The sequence below is a fragment of the Macrotis lagotis genome, chromosome X (assembly GCF_037893015.1).
Source record: "Macrotis lagotis isolate mMagLag1 chromosome X, bilby.v1.9.chrom.fasta, whole genome shotgun sequence".
NCBI lineage: Eukaryota > Metazoa > Chordata > Mammalia > Peramelemorphia > Peramelidae > Macrotis > Macrotis lagotis.
Window position 1 is genome coordinate 135,263,566 of NC_133666.1, and position 24,537 is coordinate 135,288,102.

At 37.6% G+C, this 24,537-nt stretch overlaps 1 protein-coding gene across 6 annotated transcripts in view; it reads right to left on the reverse strand.

Annotated features, from left to right (window-relative positions):
* MAD1L1 (mitotic arrest deficient 1 like 1) overlaps nucleotides 1-24,537 on the reverse strand; it is an 894,370-nt gene that overhangs the window by 210,773 nt on the left and 659,060 nt on the right. For all 6 annotated transcript variants that reach the window (XM_074208800.1, XM_074208802.1, XM_074208803.1 and 3 more), the window contains one exon: nucleotides 13,134-13,324. In XM_074208800.1, coding sequence (XP_074064901.1) covers nucleotides 13,134-13,324 — 191 coding nt within the window. The remainder of the gene's footprint in view (nucleotides 1-13,133; nucleotides 13,325-24,537) is intronic.

Sequence of the window (24,537 nt, forward strand, 5' to 3'; positions counted from 1 at the left end):
GAAGGAAAAAAAAGAGACCCCTGAATCAAGGTAAAGAGCCTGAGTGATAAACAGTGAGCCAACAGGCTTCCAAGATTGTCTGTTTAGCTTAAAAACAGAGATCACTTGGGATCTATTGTCTTCCTAACCTCAGTGTCTCTATCTTACTATTGCAAAGGAAAATCCCAATTTTTTGATCCTTTTGTTTCCTCAATGAGTATTAACAAAAGACAATTAAGACATGAATGATGATGATGATGATGATGATGATGATGATGATTACTCTACTTAGATTTATAGCGTACTTTATAGTGTATAGGTAAAGGGCTTACAAGTCTGGTAAGGAAGGTATTTTATCTATATTTGACAGATGAGGAAAGCTGCTAATTAGGAAACCACTGGGACTAGATCTCTGGGCTTCATCCTACTCTGAGATTGCCTTTTTCATTACATCATGATTTTAGAAAACAGTTCTCTAACACCTCCCCTTGCTAGGCACCATTCTTTTGGAGCTAGCAATGCAACTTCCACTAGGAGTTTAAGAAGATTAACATCCCTAGACCTAGAATCCAGAGGTTTTATTAGGGACCATAGTTGTGGGGCAAATGGAGGCAAAGGAGGCCTGGGAAAATGATTCCCTTAGATTTGAGAGGCATGGAGGACAGAAACTAGACTTTAGAGTGTTTGTTTGGCATTGGAAGAGTTATTACATAGAATCAGGATTTAAGCCTGTTCTATTTGAACTTCAGGACAAAATTAGGCAGATGTTGCTGAGGCAGATGTAAAGAGAAAGGAAAGCCTTAATATCTACTGGAGTTGTCCCAGAAATGTCTCAGGAGATAGGGCTTTCCTCTTAGAGTGCTCGAAGAAGAAGCCTGCTGCCTATTTCTGGGGCTGGGGGATCCTGCAGAGGGGATTCTTATTCCACTCTGTTGGGAAAATGCTGTTGTATTTTTCTGGGGCTCAAATATCTTGAGTTAAGGAATTCATATTGTCATGGAATGTACTTGTCACCATATCTCAGACTATGGGGCTACGACCCATAGTCTATCTGGTTTAATGTTTTTCTTGGGAGGGGTATTTAGGTTTTTATTTAAGTTTAATGTTAATTCCATGCTGTGTTTCACTAAGAATAATACAGATTCTGTATCTGTGGTTCCAGTGAGATATCCAGTAGTACAAATCAGCTTCAACAAAAGAGTTTAAGTGAGAGAAGGGAAAGCAGTGGAAAATTGTGGTGATTCTTTACATGATTAGTCTCTTCTAAAACTCTTAATAATTCTGATTACCTTTCTTTTATTTGTGGACCAAGTTCACCAAATGGGAATTGGCAACAATTCAACTTAATAAATGCACACTAAACTTCTCTCCTCTCACATAGTCACTACCCTAGTTTACACCTTTAGGGCCTCCCACCTGCACTAACATCTTTTAATGAAGTGAAATTGACTTGTCTTCTGAGTATATATATTTATATGGGGCATTCTGATTTTATTGTATATCAAAGATATTTCTCCCTAGAAGGAGTAATGCTATTGTTTATATCATTCACTCTCCAGATATATACTTCATATATAATCAGTATGCCAATTTATTTTTTTATTAATTTGTTTATTTTAAATTCAGTTTTATTTTATTTTCAGGTACTCATTCTCTCCTCCCACTATGCAATCCACAATCAAGAGAAAGAGAAAAAAAGATATTTCAACCAGCACTCTGAGTCTATTAGTTCTCTTTCTGGAGGTGCATAGCATATTTCATCATGAGTCCTTGGGAACTTTGGTAGATGAGTATGTTGATCAAGGTGACTAAGTCCTTCACTACTTATAATCGTTGCAATATCGCTGCTCATTGTTGTGACAACTGGCTTTGCTCATTTCACTTCACATCGGTACATATAAGTCTTCAGGAATTTTTGCTCATCTCACTTTGCTATCCCTTTTATCATTTCTTTTAGCACAATATTATCCATCACAATCACCCCAGTTGTTGAGCATTCCCTCAGTTTCAAATTCTTTTCCAGAATAAAAGGAACTGCTAGATATGTTTGTATGTTTGTAGAAGTATGTTTGTGTGTTCTTGGGTCCTTTTACTTTGATCTTTTTGGAGGACAGGATTAGAAACTATTGCTGGGCAATAGGTCCAAATTACTTTCCAGAATGGCTATAGGATATTGGTGTGTTTATTTTTCCCACATCTCCTCTAGCAATGGTCATTTTCCCTTTTTGTCAAGTAAGTCAATCGGATGAGTTATTTTACTTTGCACTCCTCTAATTTTTAGTGATTTAGAGCAATTCTTCAGATGACTATTGATAGCTTTGATTTCTTACTTTGAATTTCTCTTTCTATCTCTTCCTACTGGGTTTTGCTGTTGATATATTGAAATACTTCTGATCTACTTGGGTTTATTTTATAGCCCGCAACTTTACTAAAGTTGTTAATTGTTTTGATTAGTTTTTCAGTTGATTCTAATGTTTTTTAAGTAAATCATCACATCTTCTGCAAAAGAGAATACTATTTCCTCATTGCTAATGCCTAGTCTTTTTCTTGTCTTATGGCTATAGCTAGTATTTCTAGGACAATATTGAAAAATAACAGTGATAATGGACATCCTTGTTTCATCCCTGATCTTATTGTTGAAGCTTTTGGTTTATTCCCATTACAGTTGATGGTTGCTCTTGGTCTTAGATACTAGTTATCATTTTAAGAAAAATTCCATTTGTTCCTAGTGTTTCTTTTTGTAAAACAAGAATGGACTACATTTTGCAAAAACTTTCTGTATCTATAGTTTTTTATTATTGATATGGACAATTATTCTTAATAGCCCTGCATTTCTGGTATAAATCCAATTTGGTAATATTGTATAATTTTTGTGATATATTGCTGCAATCTCCTGGTTAGTATTTTATTAAAAAATTTTGCATCAATATTCATTAGAGAAATTAGTTTATAGGTTTCATTTTCTGTTTTTGTCTCTCTGGTCACAAAAGCCTTCTAATGGGTCTTCCCACTAGTCTCCACTTTCAACAATTCATCCTTTACAAAGCAGCCAAAGTGACATTTCTAAAGTCCAGAAATCATTCTCCTGCTCCCTTCTTCCTTTAGGAGCAAATACAAAATCCTCTTGAATTTAGAGCACTTTACAATCTGGTTCCAGTGGCTTCATATTCCAGTCTTAGTCATTACTCCTCTTCCCACAGTCCATGGTCCAACTGAACCAACCTTTAATGTTCTCACATATGGTATTCCATTTCCCATCTCTGTATCTTTGCAAAGAACATTTGCATTCCTTTTGGTCTTCCTTTCTTAGGATTCTTAGTGTCCTTCAAACCCTAGCTCATATACTTCTTCCTAGAGGAAACCATTCCTGATCCACCCCCCCCCCCAGCGTGCCAATACAGCCCTGCTCCCAATGACCATGAATTAATTTTGGACTTGTTTACATATATTTATCACCTCCCTTGGGAGAATTTAAACTTCTTGTATTTTGTTTTTGTCATTGCCTGGTCAGCACTTAACAATGCTTGCTAATTATTGAATTAAAGTACTTCTTGAGTTCAAGAAAGTACACTAGGCTTACAGGGAGAGGCCTAATAAATATATGTCCATAAATGGATCTTTGGGATGCAAAACAAATTGAGTTTATTAATTCAGGAAAGAACTTTGTTAGGTAAGAGCAAGGCCAATATCAAAAGGAATTATTATAATAATACAGAAAAATATGCTTAATGGAAGGGATGTTGTCAATAAAGCTTCATGGATCAAACGACATAACTTTAAAGGGCAGCTAGAAATTCACAAGTGGAAAAGGGGAGAGGGGACACGTTTTTAGGAAAAGGGAATGTCATTAGCAAAGGTAAGGAGATAACAAGCAATCAGAGAAAAAGTTAGAAAGGCAGAATGGTCTTTGATGATGGAAGTATCATAATTGACTGTCATAATTCATGATGATGTTAGTTTGAGATACTGTAGGCAAAAGGGTGAACTCTGTTTGATAAATAATGGGAATTCACTGAAGATTTCTGAGGACGTAGTAGTAGTATAAGGATAGCCCAGATTAGGAATAGAGAGGAGGTGAGAAGCTATTGAAATAGTTTAGATGGATAAAAATATAGGCCTATAATGAGGTGAAGCAGGAGAACTTTGGGCAGAGAGAGATATTGTAATTTTTTTTTCCTTTATCAGTATTAAGAGACAAATATTATAATCCTTTTATTTTTCTGTATTATTATAATAATTTCCTTTTGATATTGGCCTTGCTCTTACCTAACAAAGTTCTTTCCTAAATTAATAAACTCAATTCCAAACAGTAATTTTTAAACCCTGTTTGAAACAATTAATCTTCAAAACTGTTAAACCTTCCCCATTCTTAATGTTGACTATACTAGTATGGCATAGAATCCTAGCTAAACTAAGCCTCTCTTAGTTATCTCACCAGAAAAAGCATCATTCTGTGAGGCTAAAATAACTCAAGTTAATGGAGACTCTGACTCCCTGTTAAACTGATGCTTTGAATTAAGCTAATTCTAAAGATTGTTGTTGTTGTTGTTGATGATGATGTTTGAAGAAGACCATGTCATCAGGGAGGTGATACCATAACAAGCAAGTGACTGGATTAGAATGAGGGAAGGCTGTGTTAAGCCACCAGTCTCACTTTTTTCCTCTGGAGCCAGCTGGGTTCACAAATCAGGATGACTGGAGATGGTCCCAATTGTGTTAAACTACAACCCTAAACCCCTCCAGGACACCACTCTATTTCTTTTTTCTTTCTTCTTTTTTTTTAGGTTTTTGGCAAGGCAAATGGGGTTAAGTGGCTTGCCCAAGGCCACACAGCTAGGTAATTAGTAAGTGTCCAAGACCGGATTTGAACCCAGGTACTCCTGATTCCAGGGCTGGTGCTTTATCCACTGCGCCGCCTAGCCGCCCAACACCACTCTATTTCATGTGTTAAGTCATGCCTTAGTCCCTTCCTAACTCCTCCTCAGTTCTACCCTAACTCCATCTGACCTTTCCCTCAAGAGTTCTTTGAGAAAATCTTTCTTTCCCTCTCCAGGCTGCTGGAGCTCTTAGCCAGCTACTAGTGGGCTAAGTGTTTTTTGCTATCTTTTTTTTCCTCCCCCTCCCCCTTCTTAACTGACTATAATGTTCTCACCAGCCCCAGCTGTGAGCCCATGTTTACAGCTGCTTCTTTCTTTTCTTAACTTCACTATATTAAAACACACTTTCTTTTACCTTGCTCTCTCTCTAAAGAACACTGTGAATTAAATTGTAACATTTTTGCAGCAATGTGAATTAAAAATTTATGGCCTTTTCTCATACTCCTGAGTCAGACAGCCTTGTGATTTCTTCACAAATAAATAAACCCCAGCAGTCTTTGCAAGACCCCTTTCCTCATCCTGTATAAATCTCATTTGTTTCTACTAAATGACCATTTCTTCTACTGAAAACCAGTAGTTGGGGACTCAGTGGAATACTTTCTCCCTTGTTTATTGGTCTAAACAATTAAGGTCCTGACTAGGCACACTAGAATGCACATTTTAGGATGGTTCTAGAGAGAATAAACTTTTTTGAATTTCTCTCTCATCTCAAACAGTTTAAAAAAAAACAAATTTTGGATGAACTCTGATTAAGACTGTGAGAATTCCATTGAGAGAAAAGAGAAAAGAGGAGATGGTTGGAGCATGTGAGATGTCAACTGTAATATTAGAGGAGCAGCACAAAAGCAAGAGAGAGACAGGAGAGGCCTGCAAGAGATCCCTCCACCCCACCCCAGTAGACTCCTTAGTATGTGCATCTCTAACAGACTGGCTAACAAGTTCCAGTTCCAGCATCCTTGATTATAATATTATGGGAAAAGAAAAAGAAAAAGAAAAGGAAGATGGGTTCCTTGACCTTTTCTGCAATTCTAAATCCATCCTATTTGATATAAGATGTCATGTTAAGATGAAGACAGCTGTATCTCCCAGAGCTGGGCAGAGATTAAATCCCCAGAAGGCTGCACCAGAAAATGTAGAATAAAATATAAAACCAAAACCACAGGTAATTAGCAAGCTTGAAGAGACATGGAGGCCAGTCATCTCTCTCTGGCAGCATCGGGCTCTACCTGGTCTACTGATGAGATACTTGTAGTTTCTGACTGTGTATGTGAATACAAGGTGTCTTCTGCAAGTAGAGCACTCTTGCAGTGGCATCATGACTTTGAAGATATGTGGGAAGAGGAGGAAAGGGAAGGATAAAAGGTAGTTTTATATATAGCGAAGAAAAAACAAACTCAACTGGAAGTTTTGATTTGGCTACAAGTCTATCTTGCCTTTTGTTTCAGGTTTTATTACAATAAGCTTGGAAGCACATTCAGGGATGACATTGGTATCCTGGCAGTTTGTGAATGGTAATCCTGGCTATATCTCCTTATTTTCATACCTGAAGATGCTGGATAGTCTGGACTGAAGGAGAAAGACTTGGTGCCTTTAGCCAAAACATATTAAGAAGACCAGGAGGAACTGGTGCTTATCAATAAAGTTATAAACAAGGCAGAGTCACACAAAAGAATGGCTAGTTTGCTGCATACCAATAGACTCTTCTAGAGGTATGCTGGTAGGAATTGACTGCCATTTGCTCTTGGTTTAATTACTTTGATTAATTCAGACAACATGTAGTTGGGAGTTTCCCTTCCTAGGTGCTCCTTTGGAGCTGGTGAACCCTCAAGAAAAACTGCTTCTGTCATGACCCTCTATGAGCAACTTGTAAATGATTAAACTTTGACACAGCAGCTCTATATCTTGTACTGAATTTTAACATTTTAGTTATGTCTATCCTCACATCTTATGATAAAGAAAATGATATGATATGTGTATTGTAAGTAGGTCTATGAAAGTTTTTAAAATTCCATTAATTCAGTAGCCTTGATGACTCCATGAAAGTCCTCTTGTCTGGCAACCAATAAACAATTCTAGCTGAATGCTGAGTTCAGATCATTTCAAGGGAAAACTTTGGAGGGAGATAGGATGTACAGCTAGGTTAGGGTAATTGGTAATCTTAAACCATAATCCATATATAGTTCACTAAGATGATATCATCTGACATGTACAAACAATGCTCTGATCTTCATCTTCTGGGATTCCTGATGAGTTCATTCTGTATTCAAAGGTTCCTTCCTCAGGTTCACTTGTCACATTGAGATCACTGGAACCAGACTCTACCCTAGGGCTGCAGAGCTAGAAAGGACTTTAGAGATCCAGCCTCTGGCTTTATATTTGAGAAAATGAAGCTCGAGAGGGATGCTCTTAATCAAAAAGGCAGAGCCAAAACCAGGATTTGGCTCCAAATATATTATTTCTTCATCTATATCAAATAAAAACCTCATGCAAAATGTTTAGCAATTACCTCTAGCATCTTTGAAGGACTTGGTTTACTGAGCATGATACTGTACAGACTTTGATTTTTTGGCTTTTCAAAGTCTTAAGATTTCTTCCTCCATGCCTAACTTCTGAACATGCTGGCAGGAACTAGTGGATTCTTCTTGCCTAATTACATGAAGCTAGTTCTATAAATTTTGAGAGGGAAATAAGCATAAATAGCCTCCCTGCTTTCTGACCTCTTCAGGTTAATGAAATGCGCCTACATCCTCCCAGTCACTTGCTTCTTGGAGATTTCTGCATAAACACATAACCCCAGCATGAAGCTAGCATCTAGCCAGAAGATTTGGCAACAACTTGGTATTTAGCAAGGGGAGAAAGAACAGCACTCTTCAGGCAGGTATTTCTGGCTTAGGAGGAGGCAGTTGATAAGAAAAGGAAAGACAAAGGGAAAACAAGACTCAAGATGTTTTTGTTGGGACTTTTATTCCCTCCAGAAGAGAGCAGTGGGTTTGGCTCCAGGGTCTTTGCAGAGGAGGGAGAGGATTTCTTTCTACATTAAAAAAAAAAAAACCCTAGAGTGATGGAGAATCCACAATGATGAAGTAGGACTGAGGAAGGCTTCAACCCAGGTGCAAGGAAACCTAACCAAAACACCTACAGATTTCAAAGCCAACACTAACCCATCAGTGACTCATTCTTCCCTTTGAGAAGGATTCTGTCAGTCATTCAGCAAGCATTCTAGATGCTAGAGACACAAAGACAAAGAAGAAAGAGTCTTTGCCTTCAAGAGACTTACATTCTATAGGGCAGGTCCAAGCTGGAGCTAGGGACTGGAGAAAGAGGAGCCTGGTGGGAAATCAGCAAAACAAGGTCCAGTTATCCTACAAAGCCCCACATATGTCCCTGAAAGAGTGAGGCCAGCATTCTGACTTTCTCTTTTCCCAGGATGAACTGTATTCCTACAAAGGTGGAGAAATGTGATGCAGGAGGAAGAACATTAGCCTTGATCCATGAGCCAAGAATAATCTTTATCTGCTCACAGATCCTTTGGCTGTATACCTGGTTATCACCAACCAGATGACTATTACCATGTATCTCTCCCCTGGCAGCAACTTAAAATTTCTTTCTAGTCAAGAGGAGCAATAATAAAACCTTAGGGAAGTTTTAAAAAAAAATCTATTAGGAAAAGAATTGGTGACTCCTGTTATACAACAAAGGAGTTAGGTCTAGCTGAAATCCAGGGAATTCTCTGAGTCCCATTCATTTTACTAAGAGTCTAATTTGTTTCTGGGCCCTAAACAATGTTGACACTGAGCTCCTTGATATTCCCAGCTCTGGAAAAGAGGATGTAGGTGCTCAGGATTCAGGATTTGAGCTCTTGATTTTACCTCATTTTATGATGTGATAAAGAAAGTTCTTTCAAACATGAAGAGTCAATAGATGTGGGGAATTTTGAGAGGTAATTTGAGAGGTAAAACCTAGGTGTAACCTTGGGTAGTTTGGAAAAGAACTCCAATCTTTTTATACTTTCAAAGAGATGCTATGAGAATCAGCTAGATAATGCTTGTGAAAATAGTCTAAGTTTCATTAGAATAGTGGTAAAGAAATAAAGGTTTTTATTAGTATAATGGGGATATAGCACAGAAATGCCAAGCTAAACAAGTTAGATAGTACATCCCACCAAAATGCCCTACATCACTAATGTAGAATCTTGTGGTCCAAAGCTCAGTCTTAAGAGTGAGATGGGGAAAAAAGGATTTGTCACATCATCCTAAGCTCCAGGTGCTTCAGAGCTGAGTCCAGTTCTCTATGGAATCAGTCAGGTTTGAGACTCAGCCCTGCAGAAAAAGAGGCCTGAAGATTTACCATCATCACAACTGGTACTATCTTCTTCCATACTAGACAAGATGGCTTAGAAGGCCTGGGGATCATCTGAGAATGCAGCTAGTGTAGTGAAAAGGAGGCTGAGTTTGGGGCCCAGAGATGATGTGGATCAGATAAGATAATCTATTGGCTCTGTGACTGTGGAGACGTCACTTCTGTTTTCTATACCTCAGTTTCCTTGTCTGTAAGATAGCAATAGTAAGCTTGATATTACTTGCCTCACTTAGTTGGTATAAGGAAGCTATAAAGTAGAAAGTGCTATAAAAAGCCTAAATCATTATAAGTGAGGTGATTCTAGACTCAGATATGAGGAAACATTACTTAGGCTCTATCTCCCCTCTCTAACTGCCCCCTAAACTGCCCCGTAACTCCTAACTTGGTTTTCCCAGATTCCAAACAAGTTTCTTATCTAGTTACTAACCTGGAAGTGTGGGATTTGTTTTGCATTTTCAGACACAGTGCTGTTTTCCTACATCACAGCCATGTTAACAGTTCCCCCCCCCCCCGCCTGAGTCTTTGAACAATGCCCCAAAAGGTAAGGCCCCTATTATTTACCTGTTGGTACTAACCCACTCACACCCATAGTGCCTCATTTGTTAATATGCCTTAGAGATAATTTGTTAACTCTAATCTTCTAAGAAAAGGAAGAGGCAGGTTTCATGGTATAAGTAGGCAAGGTCTAGCATCTGGGAGATAAACAAACCTAGAAACAAAGATTTAGGCACTCAAACAAAAGATTGGGGCAAAAAGGGGCCATAACATAGTCAAGAAATAACAGACAGAGGATGCCAGCAAAAGGGGTTTCTATTAAACCAAAGGTAAAAAGTTGCCAGTGTACATGATCTTCAGGACTGCTTTCAGAATGTGGGCGAGCCAAAATCCAGTACTGGGCATCAAGATATGGAGTAAAGCAGTGACTGACCCTCGATCACACAGACCTTGCTGTTTGGATCCTGAGTGTGGTAAGAGCAGTATCTACAATGCAGGACAGACCAGTGTTTGTCTCTAAAAAGGCAGGGAAGTGTTCCTGAGACTTGAGTGGTTGAGGGGGGAGGAAGCTCAAGCCCCCTAGCTGTGTAGGAAAGAGATATCATCTTTCAGCCTTACAGGCCACTTGGCCCACAAAACTCCTGTGTGGTTAAACCAGATTAAAAATGGCTTTCCATGTCACTATAATGCCCTCTACTCTATCTTTTAAAGTTTGATACCAGTGGTCTTAGGACATAAAAGTCTGGCAAACCCTCACAAGAAGGCAGGGCTCTTCAGAACCAGCAGATGTCCCTTCTTTCTCTTGGGAGCCACCATACTCAAGATTAGCTGGATGACCAGACATATTTCCAAATAGAGAAGAGAGGGGGCTGCAGTTAATCGAAGCAATGTTATATCCTTGCTGAATATCTTTTCCATGCAAGACCAAAATAAAGCTTTTTTTGAAAAACTACTAGAAAATCTACAAGTATCTCATTTCATTTCAATCCTGAGCCTAAAATACAGACCAGTCAGTAATATCAAAGAAGAGAAACAGCTTCCTTATCACCAGAATGATTCATTGCCTTCATTCATCTCACCAATGGGCAAAGAAGAAACTAAAATAGGAACTGTCTTTACCCTTGAATTGCTCTTGATTCCCTTTGTGCCTTGATAGTGCAGCCATGGCCTATTGGTTTCATGACCCCAGGAAGTCTTGGACCAAAGCATGGATAATTCAAGGACTAACTGCAGTTGTTGTGATGAAGAAGACAAGAGCTCCCACTTGTGCTGTAAATGGTAGGGAGAATTGGCTGGAGCTTATTGGCTCAGCACTAGGATACTTCTCTATTTTAGCTGGCTTGGAGTAATTCATTTTTAATGATGTCCTGTTATAATTTTAAACTGAACAAGAAAGAAAGTTCTGAAGCCCTAAATCTGGCTGTGATGGGAAGGGCAGAGAGACCTTGGCAATTTGGAACTTCATCTTGACCAATGCCAAGTGATATAGTCCAAAGCTGGATTTTTGTGTTGAGGATATATCAAATACAGAAGCTGATATACAATTTCAAAAGATCATCTCATGTATTCTCCAGCTGGTAGGCTTCCTCAATAACCCTCCCAAATGCTTACAATCCTTACCATCCTCCAGGCTTGCAGCTCTCTTACCAGTCCAAATTTTCACGATCTTGGTGAATCTTTCCCTGATTCCACCAGTCAGTAACTTAGCCATCCATGGATTCAAATTGTATTATATGCTTGCATCTCTCAGAAGAGCTTATCATGTAACATTTTGTACCATAATGATTTGGAGCTAAAAACAGTAGCATAGTTGCCTTTGGATCAAGTTGGCTTGCTTTGGAGATGCTAACTGAAAGAAGAGAGGACACACCAAATCACTCTCCTATGGCATAGAGTCATAGGAGGGAAGGATTGTCTATGGTAATGAAATCTCAAATCCTTCTAATTCTAAAGTAAATAAAGGTTTTAGTGGTATCACTTATGTCCAGTAGAATAAAAACTCCATGAGGGTAAGAAACATATATATCTAAACTTAGCATCTCTCCACTGCTCTGTATATAGAATGTGCTTCAACAAATGATTCTTGAATTGAACTGAACTGAATTATCTCAATCCCAATTGAAGCTGGAGGTTCTCCTCCATTAAAAATCTGTCTCCTATGTTTAATTGCTACGTGGCAGTAACTGGGTGCTTCAAGGCTATGCCAGTGGAGTCTTAACTCTTGAAAATCCTACTAAACTAGAAAAGTTTCCAGGATAGATTCAGTGAAGGACTTTTGGTCCAAGAACCTGCCTCAATAAGGTCAAATAAGCTCATCATATGGTTGGCTATGGGTGAAGGATTTTTCAGAAACAGACACACTTGAAAACCACTTACCAAATAAAGGAGGATATGTGACCTACATTAGTGTAAAGAGTAAGTATGCCAATTAAATGACCAATTCCTCCTGTCCTAAAGTGCTCTCTATATGCTAACTCTTAATTTATTCCAGTGCTAGGGAGCACCAACTCCCTAGGTACTCATCAGACTAAGGATAGCCATTTCTTGGAGTTCCAAAATTCATTCCCAATCCTAATTCCCAATGTAATACTTGGGTGGATATCATACTCTTTGTACTACCATACTAATTTAAAAGAATCTCTAGATATACTATTGTGCCCATATTCAATCCCATAAAGCCTTCATTCACCTGTTAAATCTCTGCCCAGAAAACAAGGCATCCACCACAATTCCATCAGATTTAAAAACTGTCTTCATCAAAAGGGAACCAATTAGAGTTCTTTGGAATTCTTTTTATGGTGTAATAGAAAAACATTTGAATATTTTATTGCTGAATTGATATCAAATTTTTTCTTTTCCTGTTTAGCTTTTAGAATCCTTCCAAACTTTTTGGTCAAGAAATAATATTTTTACCTAATTTCAGTGTTCTCTTGAGATCTTACCAGGAGACAAGTTATCCACTAGATAAGGGCTATTCCTTGTCACTTGGTTGAGATGAGGTTGCCTCTACTTAGAAACAATAAGCAAAAGCAAGAGTGGCTATGGATATAGGAGAGACAAAACAAATACTGCCCTCAAGGAGAAACTAAAACCTGCTGAAATATAGGAAGAAACTGAGTGAAGATATTTCACTGGACAAGAAACTAAGAGAGGCAAGATGAACATGGGACAGGGTCCTTTGGGTATTGATGCATAGATAAAATTAGTATACTTGGCTAGGTGGAAAAAACAGGCACTTTTTTTTGTGGCACTCTGTATTCAGAACCTGGGGACATCCTCAGCAGAAAAGCACTCATTTATCAAGGACTAATGACTTGATTCCTACCAATTAGAACGGAAAGCACATGTCATCAGCTTTATCAAAGATTAACAGCAAAGCAATGAGTGAAGTGGGAAGATTTTGAAATAGAAATAGAAACTTACCTTAAAGATGAGACAGTCTGATTTGTGCTCTGCATACATAGAGGTAAGGCGGTACTGGTTCTCTGTGGTGAAGTCTATGCGGTAGCCTGTCAGGGTATAGCAGACCTTACGGAATTCTTGGATCTTGGTCTGGAAAACCTCCTTTAGGCGCTGATTTCTCAGTTCAGAACTCTCCAATTTCTTCTTTAGATCTACAAAGTGAGAAAGACAAGATTTATGCTTAGGATTATTCAGTTTGTCCATACAACTCTAGATTGGGTTTCAGTATTCGGATCATTTTATTCCTTTAAGTTTTGATTTTTTTCATATTTAAAAAAATTTTTAGAGATATTATTTATTTTGAATTTTACAGTTTTTCCCCTAATCTTGCTTCCCTCTCCCCACCCCCTCACCCCCACAGAAGGCAGTCTGTTAGTCTTTACATTGCTTGCATGCTATACCTTGATCTAAGTTGAATGTGTTGAAAGAGAAATCATATCCTTAAGGAAAAAAAATGTAAGAGCAAAATTACATAAGATAATTTAAAAAAAAATTAAAACTAATAGTCTTTGGTCTTTGTTCAAACTTCACAATTCTTGAGAAAAAATTGGATACAGATGGTATTCTCCATTGCAAATACCCCAAAATTTTCCTGATTGTTGCACTGATGGAATGAGCGAGTCCATTAAGGTTGATCAACCCCATGTTGCTGTTAAGGTGTACAATGCTCATCTTGCTCAGCATCAGTTCATGCAAATCCTTCCAGGTTTCCCTGAATCCCCATCCCTCCTGGTTTCTAATAGAACAATAGTGTTCCATAATGTACAAATGCCACAATTTGTTCAGCCATTCCCCAATTGATGGACAATCATTCAATTTCCAATTTTTTGCCACCACAAACAGAGCTGCTATGAATATTTTGGTACAAGTTTTTAGTACAATATTTTTACCCTTTTTCATGATCTCTTCAGGGTACAGACCCAGTAGTGGTATTGCTGGATGAAAGGGTATGCACATTTTTATTGCCCTTTGGGTGTAATTCTAAATTGTTCTCCAGAAAGGCTGGATGAGTTCACACCTCCACCAACAATGTATTAGTGTCCCAGACTTCCCACATCGCTTCCAACATTGATCATTGTCCTTTCTGATCATATTGGCCAGTCTGGGAGGTGTGAGGTGGTACCTCAGAGATGCTTTAATTAGAATTTCTCTAATAAATAATGATTTAGAGCAATTTTTTCAAATGACTATGGATCACTTTGATTTCCTCATCTGTAAATTGCCTCTGCTTTTTCTTTGACCATTTGTCAGTTGAGGAATGGCTTGGTTTTTTTTTTTTTATAAATTTGACTCAGTTCTCTCTATATATTTTAGAAATGAGTCCTTTGTCAGAAGTACTAGTTGTAAAGATTGTTTCCCAATTTACATTTCTTTTGATCTTGGTTACAGTGGTTTTGTCTGTGCAAAATCTTTTCAATTTAATGTAATCAAAATTATCTAGTTTGTTTTTAATGATGTTCTCCATCTCTTCATCATAAAGTGCTTCCCTTTCCATAGATCTGATAGGTAAACCATTCCTTGATCTCCTAGTTTGCTTATAATATTGTTTTTTAATGCCTAAACCCTGTATCTTATCTTGGTATAGGATGTGAGTGTTGGTGGGATCCAAGCTGGTCTAATCCAAGTTCATACTAACTTCCAATTTTCCCAACAATTTTTATCAAAGAGGGAGCTTTTTATCCCAAAAGCTGGACCCTCTGGGCTTATCAAACCTTTACTCCTTTTTTTTTAAAGGTTTTTGCAAGGAAAATGGGGTTAAGTGGCTTGCCCAAGGCCACATAGCTAGGTAATTATTAAGTGTTTGAGACCGGATTTGAACCCAGGTACTCCTGACTCCAAGGCCAGTTCTTTATCCACTACACCACCTAGCCACCCCAAACTAGTGATTCTTTTTTTTTTTTAGGTTTTTTGCAAGGCAAATGAAGTTAAGTGGCTTGTCCAAGGCCACACAGCTAGGTAATTATTAAGTGTCTGAGACCGGATTTGAACCCAGGTACTCCTGACTCCAGGGCTGGTGCTTTATCCACTTCGACACCTAGCTGTCTCTACTCCTTCTCTTAAAAGGTTCTGGGAACTAAATGAGTAAATGCTTGTACACTGGCCAGTGAGAATATTGTAAGTGGATGAAACTTGAATCAATGAAATCAATTAATATGGCAAGAATATGTCAGCCTAATTAAATGTTTACCAATGATGGTAGACAGTGTATTACAAGGGGAAAATGTCCTATCATTTTGGAGTATTTGTGAGAACAAGAATGGTGTTTTTCATGTCTAGTATTGATAATTCATATGCTTTGTAAACAAAAAGTGTTCTACACAAATGGACTATTCCTGGTTTGGAGAATTACTCTACAAGGAATTCTCTCTGCCAATGAGCCATCTGACTTCATCCCCATGTGTGGAGAAAGCCTCACTGGGATGTAGATAGGGGAGTTTTGGAAGCTTCTCCAAATAAATTAAGGACTAGGCAGATTAAGCTGCTTCCTTCCCTATGGAAGGGTCCTAGACTAGAAGAGAGACCCTAAAATACCAGGCACACAGAGCAAGCTTTATTGCTGGAAAGGGAACTGCCAGCTGCAGGAATCCATCAAGAGGATACACAACAATTACCATGAATCTTTCACCCAAGGTGCCTTCTGAGTAATTAAACCTCGTTTTATCCCCCCATTAATTAGCGCAACTGGCTTTACTTAAACACACTGAAGATGCCTCCCAAATCAACCTGCTTTTTCAACAGCCTGGTCCAGGACTGTCAACCTGCTAAGTCATGTTCAGTCTCACTGGGGTTTCCCTTCCTCTGCAGCAGCAGAGATTTCCTATCTGAAAGGACATGGAAGGCTTTTACTATCAGTGAACCCTGCTTGGGGTGGGAGTAGAGGGATTCTCTAGGGGTAAAGTGTGCTTTATGAGAATAGGAGAGGAATGTAGCCCAAAAATATTGCAATCTAGTATTGTTAGAGCTCTAAGTATGGTCAACACAGTTGTCTGGGTCATATTATCCCTAGCCATAATGAGAGAGGAGGTTAGTAGATAGCATCCCAGTTATGGGTACATCATTCAGACAATGAAGTGATTAAATCTGTTTTTCCCTGTTTGTCATCACATAAGATCATGGAATCAAAAGGAATCTGAGGCAAATCACTTAATCTCTGTGTCTCAGTTTCCTACTCTGTAAAGTAGTCAGACTAGAAAACACCTAAGGCTCTCCCAGTCCTAAAACTATAATCCTATGACATCATGACACTACAATAACATGCCAGATTTGGATGTTTTAAAGTTTCTAAGATGCTTTCATAACAATTTCCTATTTCTTTCAACAGTTCTGCAGGTTTGGCAGGGTATAAACACAAATGTGGTATTGTTATAAGAACTCTAGATTTAGAGTCAAAGACTCTGATTTCAAATTTTACTTCCTATATATCTTGGGCAAGTCATTTATCTTTCTCAGCCATAATTTTTTTTTTTTTAGATTTTTGCAAGGCAAACAGGGTTAGGTGGCTTGCGCAAGGCCACATAGCTAGGTAATTATTAAGTGTCTGAGGCCGGATTTGAACTCAGGTACTCCTGACTCCAGGGCCGGTGCTTTATCCACTGCGCCACCTAGCCGCCCCTAGAATAATGTTTTTTAAATGGTTGAAGGTAATACTAAATTTCATTTAGATTTCATTTAGGGGTATCCGGGTAGTAGAGTGGATAAATAGAATGTTAGGCATGGAGTCAGGAAGACTTGAGTTCAAATCTGGTATCAGATACTTGCTTATGTGACCTTGGGAAAGCCACTTAACCCTTTTTGCCTCAGTTTCCTCATCTGTAAAATGACATGGAGAAGGAAATGGCAAACTATTTCAGTATTTCTTCTAAGAAAATTCCCCAAAGGTTCACAACTGAAAATGACTAAATGTCAACAAAGAAATTAATGATTAATTTTTTCCCCATTCAAATTAATGAACCTTAGGGTAAGAATTCTTGCTCTGAAGAACAGCTTCTCTGAAATTTGCTTCCTCTTTTGGAAAGCAGTAAAGCCAGATCTAGAATTCAGATCTTATCAGCTGGTATCAGGTTCTTTCTGCTAAAGCTATCTCTGCTAGAATTTCCATTTTATAGACATGGAAAGAAACAGGCCAGAAGAAAGGATCAACTCACTAGGTGTAGACTCCAGGATCTCTTAGCTCTCAGGATAGATCTCTTTTAACAACTCCATGCTACCTGTTACTCTCTTTCCAATGTCTAGAAGATCGTCAGTTTGCAGCAAGAGGAAGGTGGGAGCAGATTATCTTTGGGTTACACAACAATGACCTTCAGTCCCATTGGGGAAAAAGGCCAGTCTAAAAAAGTGACAAATCTGAAAGAGGGATATATTTGCACAAAATGAGTTTTGTTCCCCTGAAATACACACACACACAATTCGATTAGCAATGCATTCGAGCTTACTCTTAGGTCTTAGATCATTTAATTAAAAAAAACTTACTATGTATCTAGAGAGTGCTTAGCACTGCACATTTTGGGGGAAACAGAAGTTTATAAGTCATAAAATAAACTCCTGAATATCTTCCAATATAGCTGAGAAAGCAACACACATACACACACACACACACACATAATTATATAATCATATGAAACATTGTATAGGATCATGTGCTAGACTATATGATAAAATCCTCACCCTGGCGTTCAGAAAGAGAGAGATCAGTGTGAATTGACATAGTTAGGGTTGAACTTTGAATCATATGTATATTTAATGAACGAGAACACATTTCAGGAAAATAAGATTCATTTGTAATTAGAAGCACTAATTACATGAATATAATGTACTGGATTTCTGCTTAAGTCCCATCTGTCTGATATTTTGTTATAGAACAGAAGTATTTCTGGATTTTTGAAGATCATCTCAAAAGACTGACTAGGCCTCATATTTCAACATATTGTTTATTTTAATTATTTATTTTTAGTTTTTTGCAAGGCAAATGGGGTTAAGTGGCTTGCCCAAGGCCACACAGCTAGGTAATTATTAAGTGTCTGAGACTGGATTTGAACCCAGGTACTCCTGACTCCAAGGCTGGTGCTTTATCCACTACGCCACCTAGCCACCCCTATTTCAACATATTGTTTAAGGAATGTACTAAGTAAAACTGAAAAAGCTTAACCCCAGAATGTTGATCACTAAGTGATTAAAAAAATTTTGAATATAGTGTTAAATTATTGACTACAGTAAGAAGTATGGTGTCATTTGTGTCAATGGAAAGAAGATCTATACCTATGAAAAATGGCAACTAAGTCATATACAAAAGATTTTTAAAAGGTGATTGCTTAAGTAGATTAAAGATATCCCCTATAGTCTCATTTTCATTCTCAATTTGCATCTCATATTTGTTCTTCACAGAGACTGAAGAGGGAACCTGCATCCCAGACAGAGTAAGTAGAAATTCTGAATTAGTGAAGGTTGAATGAATGAGATTATACAGGACTGTTTTTCTTCCCCATATTCATAGAATTACATGTGTCAAACAGTGCTGTGAAAAGACAAATAGTATTCTCTAAAACCCTGTCCATTGGCCTTGAGAGCCCCACTGCTCAAGTTTCCTTCCTACTCAAGTGGGACGTGCAGACATTTGTGTACCACCTGCCCACCTGCCCTCCTCTTCTTGGCCTCTCTATTCATCACAGTGGCTTCCAAAGAGTCTTTCTAGACATTGTTATTCTGCAGCCAAAATGCCTCTCCATCATGGCCTCTGGCTCAGGGCCCTTGATTAATCGAGTAATCAGACTACTAAATCAAAAGGTTAATTGGCAACTCTGACCCCAATATTCTTCCTGGCTTCTTTCAGCCACGCAGTCCTAAGATAGAACTGTTATAAGAATAAAAACCTATGTGCAAAAGTAAAAATTCACTGACCACATCTCAGAGGTAATATTTCACCACTGTCAGAGATAGCATTGCCTTTAATATATCTCAGATGTCCAGTGGGGAAAAAATTAAATTTTGGTAATAAATGGAGTCTGACCTTGGAAAAGTAAATATCCCCCTTTTCCCATGGATATAAAAATGCTATCATTTATGCATTTCATAAACTCTTGAAGTACTTGGGGGCCCCAGCTGGTTTCTTAGCAGACCAGAACTTGAATTGCACTTTAGTTTCTGTATGGGGAAAGTACACTTAAAAGAGATTATACAAATTCTGATGTCATAATCTTATGTCACTAGTCAAGGTTTTCAGGGGAAGCAAATCACTGCTTCTCACTGAGCCCTGTCTAAACTAATGAGACAAATGTGCACCCTTGAAGTTTTTGTTTCTAGTTTCTAGATCTTATCACACACACACACCATACTTTGAAGGGGCACAATGATGACATTTTTTTCTTAGGAAAAAATAATCTAAACATTTGAGAATAATAATTAGTATCAACCTGACAGTGGTGTATATCTTTTTACTGCTAACAACACATCATAGAATCACAGAATCTCGGAATTGTATGGAATACAGAGATCACCTAATCCAATCTTCTCATTTTAAAGATGAGAAAGAAGAGATGCCAAGGAGGGAGAGACGACCCTGTGCCAAAGATCACAGAACACATCTGTGGTAGAAGTGGAATGAGAACCCCGTCTCCAGATTTCTAGGCCTGTCTCTTTAATGCAGTGTTTTGATGCCAAATTAAAATACACACACACACACACACACACACACACACACACACACACACATATGGAGAGAGAGAGAGAGAGAGAGAGAGAGAGAGAGAGAGAGAGAGAGAACTTCTGTTACAGATTTTTGACAGGTCATTGATACCTCAGGCAACACAAATCATTATCCCTGAAAGGGAAGTTTAGTCATGGGAAGAGCAAGTCAATTAGAAGGAAACACAAGGTGTGAGGGAACTAGAAAAGCAGAGGAGAGTAAAGCCCCCAGTGCCTTTAATACCCCACCAAGAATAGAAAAGAGTAGGACCTAGGTCAGTGGTATCAAACACAAGTAGAAATGGAGATCCCTGAAATTACATATTGATTTAGAAAACCACATTTTAACATTAGCTATGTTCTACTGTATTTTTATGTATTTTGTTAAATATTTCCTAATTATAGTTTAACCTGGTTTAGGTTGTTTTTAGAAGTGCTTCAGACCCCCACAGTGTTTGACACTCCTAATCTATGGATCCATGGAACCTGCCCGAATCTCCCAGACCTAAGAGTGGTAAGATATGCCTACTCTTCTCATGTTATTTCTTCCCTCCCCTCTTCGTCTGACCTGATTACATTCTCATCTCTATGGTGACAGTCCATTCATTCACAGTGATCATAATTTATGGATTCTGTGTTTTCCAAAATAAAAAAATTCAATGACCAATGAGAAATGGAAAACTGTTTGTTCTAAGGAAAAGTCCAATTTCTTTTATTGCACAAGAATTTTCTTGTATTAAAGCAATAGCTTGAAATCTCATAGTACACATGAGAAATATTCATAGTACAGAGGCAGATTAAGATCTCAGTAAGGATGGAATTTGTTAGGATTGTATCTAGATTCTATGTTACTCTGGGTTATGTGAGTAATAAGGAAAAACTGAGGGAATATCAGTACTTTTTTTCACTTTGGTAGAAGAACAAAGAGGGAAGGTATGAGGGAAGCCCACAACCCTAGAAGCTGTCTAGAAGTTGGATTTACTGGAAACATCTCTAGTCTGCTTTGTGGAGACTGTCCAACTTTGAAATTTTTTTTTTAGGTTTTTGCAAGGCAAATGGGGTTAAGTGGCTTGCCCAAGGCCACACAGCTAGGTAATTATTAAGTGACTGAGGCCAGATTTGAACTCAGGTCCTCCTAACTCCAGGGCCGATGCTCTATCCACTGTGTCACCTAGCCGCCCCAACTATCCAACTTTGAAAGGACATATTATGTCGGGGGTGGTGGGCACAGGTATGGCAATGTTATAAGAAGACTGAAAGAATCCAAATCCTGAATCCAAGCTTGAATGATTATCATTTAAGAGGACAGGAGAGCCTTTAGTGCAGCACTGGAGAGAGTCAATCAATAAGCACTAATAACTATTTTGTGCTAGGTACTCTGCTAAGTCCTGAAGACACAAAGAAAAGTGAAGGACAGTCCTTGCCCTCAAGGAGCAAGAGATATCAAGCAAATATATAGGTATAAACAGGTCATGTGCAGGATAACTAAGAAAATGTGAACAGAGGAAAAGCAGGTGAATAAAAAGAGACTGAAAGGCTTCCGGGGAGGTAGGGTTTGAGATGGGACTTGGAGAAAGTGCAGGAAGCTGGGAAGTGGAGAAGAGGAGGGAGAGTTCCAATCAGTGAATGTGCCCAGAGTTGAGAGATGGGAGAACCTTTTCTTGGATTGGAGAAGAAGCCAATTTCATAGAGCAGAGAGGACATGGAGGTTATAAGGTGTACAGGAGACTGGAAAGGCAGAGGGTAGCTAGATTATGAAGGCTAGGGAATCTATGTTCCAGATCTTGAAAGGAGATCCCTTTTGTGCACTGCATTAGGCAGGGAGGGCTCTAAAAGCAGAATCTGGGCAGGATGACCATTATGTTCCTCTTATGAACTGTCTGTCTGTCAAAGTCAAAAGGGAAAGATAAAGACTAGTGAAAAGATATTTGGATAGACAAGAGGACAAAGTTTCAAGCTAACCTATATTCAAACTAGCCAGCATTTAATCAAAAGGACTAAGGAGTCAAACCTTTTAGGTACAAAAAAAATCACTTTAATATGGAGTAGAAAAAAGTCAATGCTCTTGAATTATCAACTTCCTTGTTAAGATATTACTCTTCCCATTTCAAATTTCTTGTATTTCAATCACTTACATAAACTTTAATGAATAATTCACATGTTGGTTTGAGTTAAATAAATAAGAGATGGGTTTTTTTTTTTCACGTTTAAAATGTCACTGCTTTCCACTTGGTTGCTTTCAAGCAGCTTGAATTTCAGAGTAGATGGGAGTCTGATGCTAGGAGGGTCAGGTTTGTCTTTTTGCCAGAATCAGGAAATTAAAAGGATGGAGAGGTGTGGGAGTGGTTGATCTCTTGGGTGAGAAACTCAGATCTGAAGCCAGAAACTGAATAGGACAGTCTATTCAGGGTTAGTTTCCTAGTTATCGGTTAGTCCAAAAACATTTCCAGAGTACCTCTTGCATACTGGACCAAACTGAGCATACCTAGCCAAGCCTTGCTTGGTTACTGTGCAGAATCCCAGGTGAAGGTGAATAGAGTGCCTATTTCCCCTTCTTTGCAAGACAAGGCGTCCTCATTTTTTATTCATTTATTCAAAACAGCAAAAAAAAAATCAAAACAAAAAAACAAAAAAAATCCCAAATCCCCCATTCTGGGTCACTTTTACCTGTACATTAGATGATTTTCTATCCGTACACATAAAGGGAAATGTCCATATTATATAAAGATTTATTACCTTTTTTATATATAATCAAAATGAGGTCTTATTGCTAATCTCCTTTAAGAAAAAGTAACTAGGAAAAAATCAACTAAAAAAATTACTTGAAGTAATTAGCAACATTCGTAATGTTGCAGGATACAAAATAAATCCAGAAAATCATTAGCTAGCAAGACACAGCAGCAAGAGATAGAAAGAGAAATTCCATTCAAAGTAATTCCAGACAACTTAAAATACTCAAGAGTCTACCTGCCAAGACAAACTATATAAAACAATTACAAAATACTTTTCACACAAATAAAATAAGATCTAATTAATTGGACAAATGTCAATTGCTTATGAGTAGGCTGTGCAAATATAATAAAAATGACAATTCTATCTAAATTAAATTACTTATTCAATGTCACACCAAGGTACCAAAAATTACTTTTTTTTGAGCTAGAAACAATAGTTACAAAATTCATATGGACCTTGTGTTAGAGGTCAAAAATATCAAGGGAATTAATTTTAAAAATGCAAAGGAAGATGGCCTAGCCATGCTAGATCTAAAATTATATTATAAAGAAGAAGTCATCAAAACTGCTTGGTTCTGGTTATGAAATAAGAGTGGTAGATCAGTGGAATGGATCAGCTATAAAAGAAACAGTAGTAAATAATTAATCTACTGTTTGAAAACCTAAAGACTCCAGCTTCTAGAATAAGAACTCACTCAACAAAAACTGCTGGGAAAACTGTAAAACAGTATGGAAAAAATTAGGCATAGAACAATATTAAACACCCTGTATAAGGTTGAAATGGGTATAGGATTTAGACATAAAATGTGATACTAGAAGCCAGTTAGAAAAACAAAGAATAGTTTATCTGAAAATAGTTTATCTATGAAAAGGGGAGCAGTTTATAACCAAAGAGAATATTGTAAAATGCAAAATAGATAATTTTGATTACATTAAATTTAATTTTTTTTTTTTACAAATAAACCCAATGCAAAAGAATGTGGAAAGTTGGGAAACAATTTTTACAACTAGTGTTTCTGATAAAGGACTCAATTCTAAAATATATAGAGAACTGAATCAAATTTATAAGAATAGAAGTCATTCCCCAATTTATAATGGTCAAAATAAATGAACAGGCAATTTCAGATAAAGAAATTAAAGTGATCTATATGAAAAATGCTCCAAATCATTATTAATTAGAGAAATGCAAATTAAAACAACTCTTGAGATACCACCTCACACCTATCAGATTGGTCAATATGATAAAAAAGGAATATGATAAAAAAGGAAAATGATCAATGTTGGAGGAAATGTAGAAAATCTGGGATACTATAATGCATTGTGGAACTGTGAACTGATCCAACCTTTCTGAAGAGCAATTTGGAAGTACGCCCAAAGGACATACTTGATCCAGCAATACCATCCACTAGGTCTATATTCCAAAAAGATCAGAAGAAAGGGTAAAATAAATTATATGTAGAAAATTATTATTAGCAGATCTCTTCATAGTGGCAAAAAAATTGGAAATTAAAGGGATACCCATCAGTTGGGGAATGGCTAAACAAACTGTGCTATATGAATGTTATGGAGTACTATTATTCTATAAGAAATCACAAAGGGTGGGATTTCAAAAAAGCCTGGAATGACTTGAATGAACTGATATTGGGTAAAGAGAACAAAACCAGAACATTGTTCATAGTAATAGCAACACTGTGCAATGATCAACTATGATGGACTTGTTTATCTCAGAAGAACAATAATCAAAGATAATACTAAAAAAAAAAAACAGAGAAGAAACTATGGAGTCTTAATGCAGACCAAAGCTTATTATTTTCATTTTTTTAAATTTATGTTTTATGATTTTTACCTCTGATGTTTTTTTCTTTTTGTTCTGATTCTTTTTTCACAACATGAAATGCCAAACCACTCCACAATCTTTGCCAAGAACATGGTTATGCATGTCTAAACTATATTAG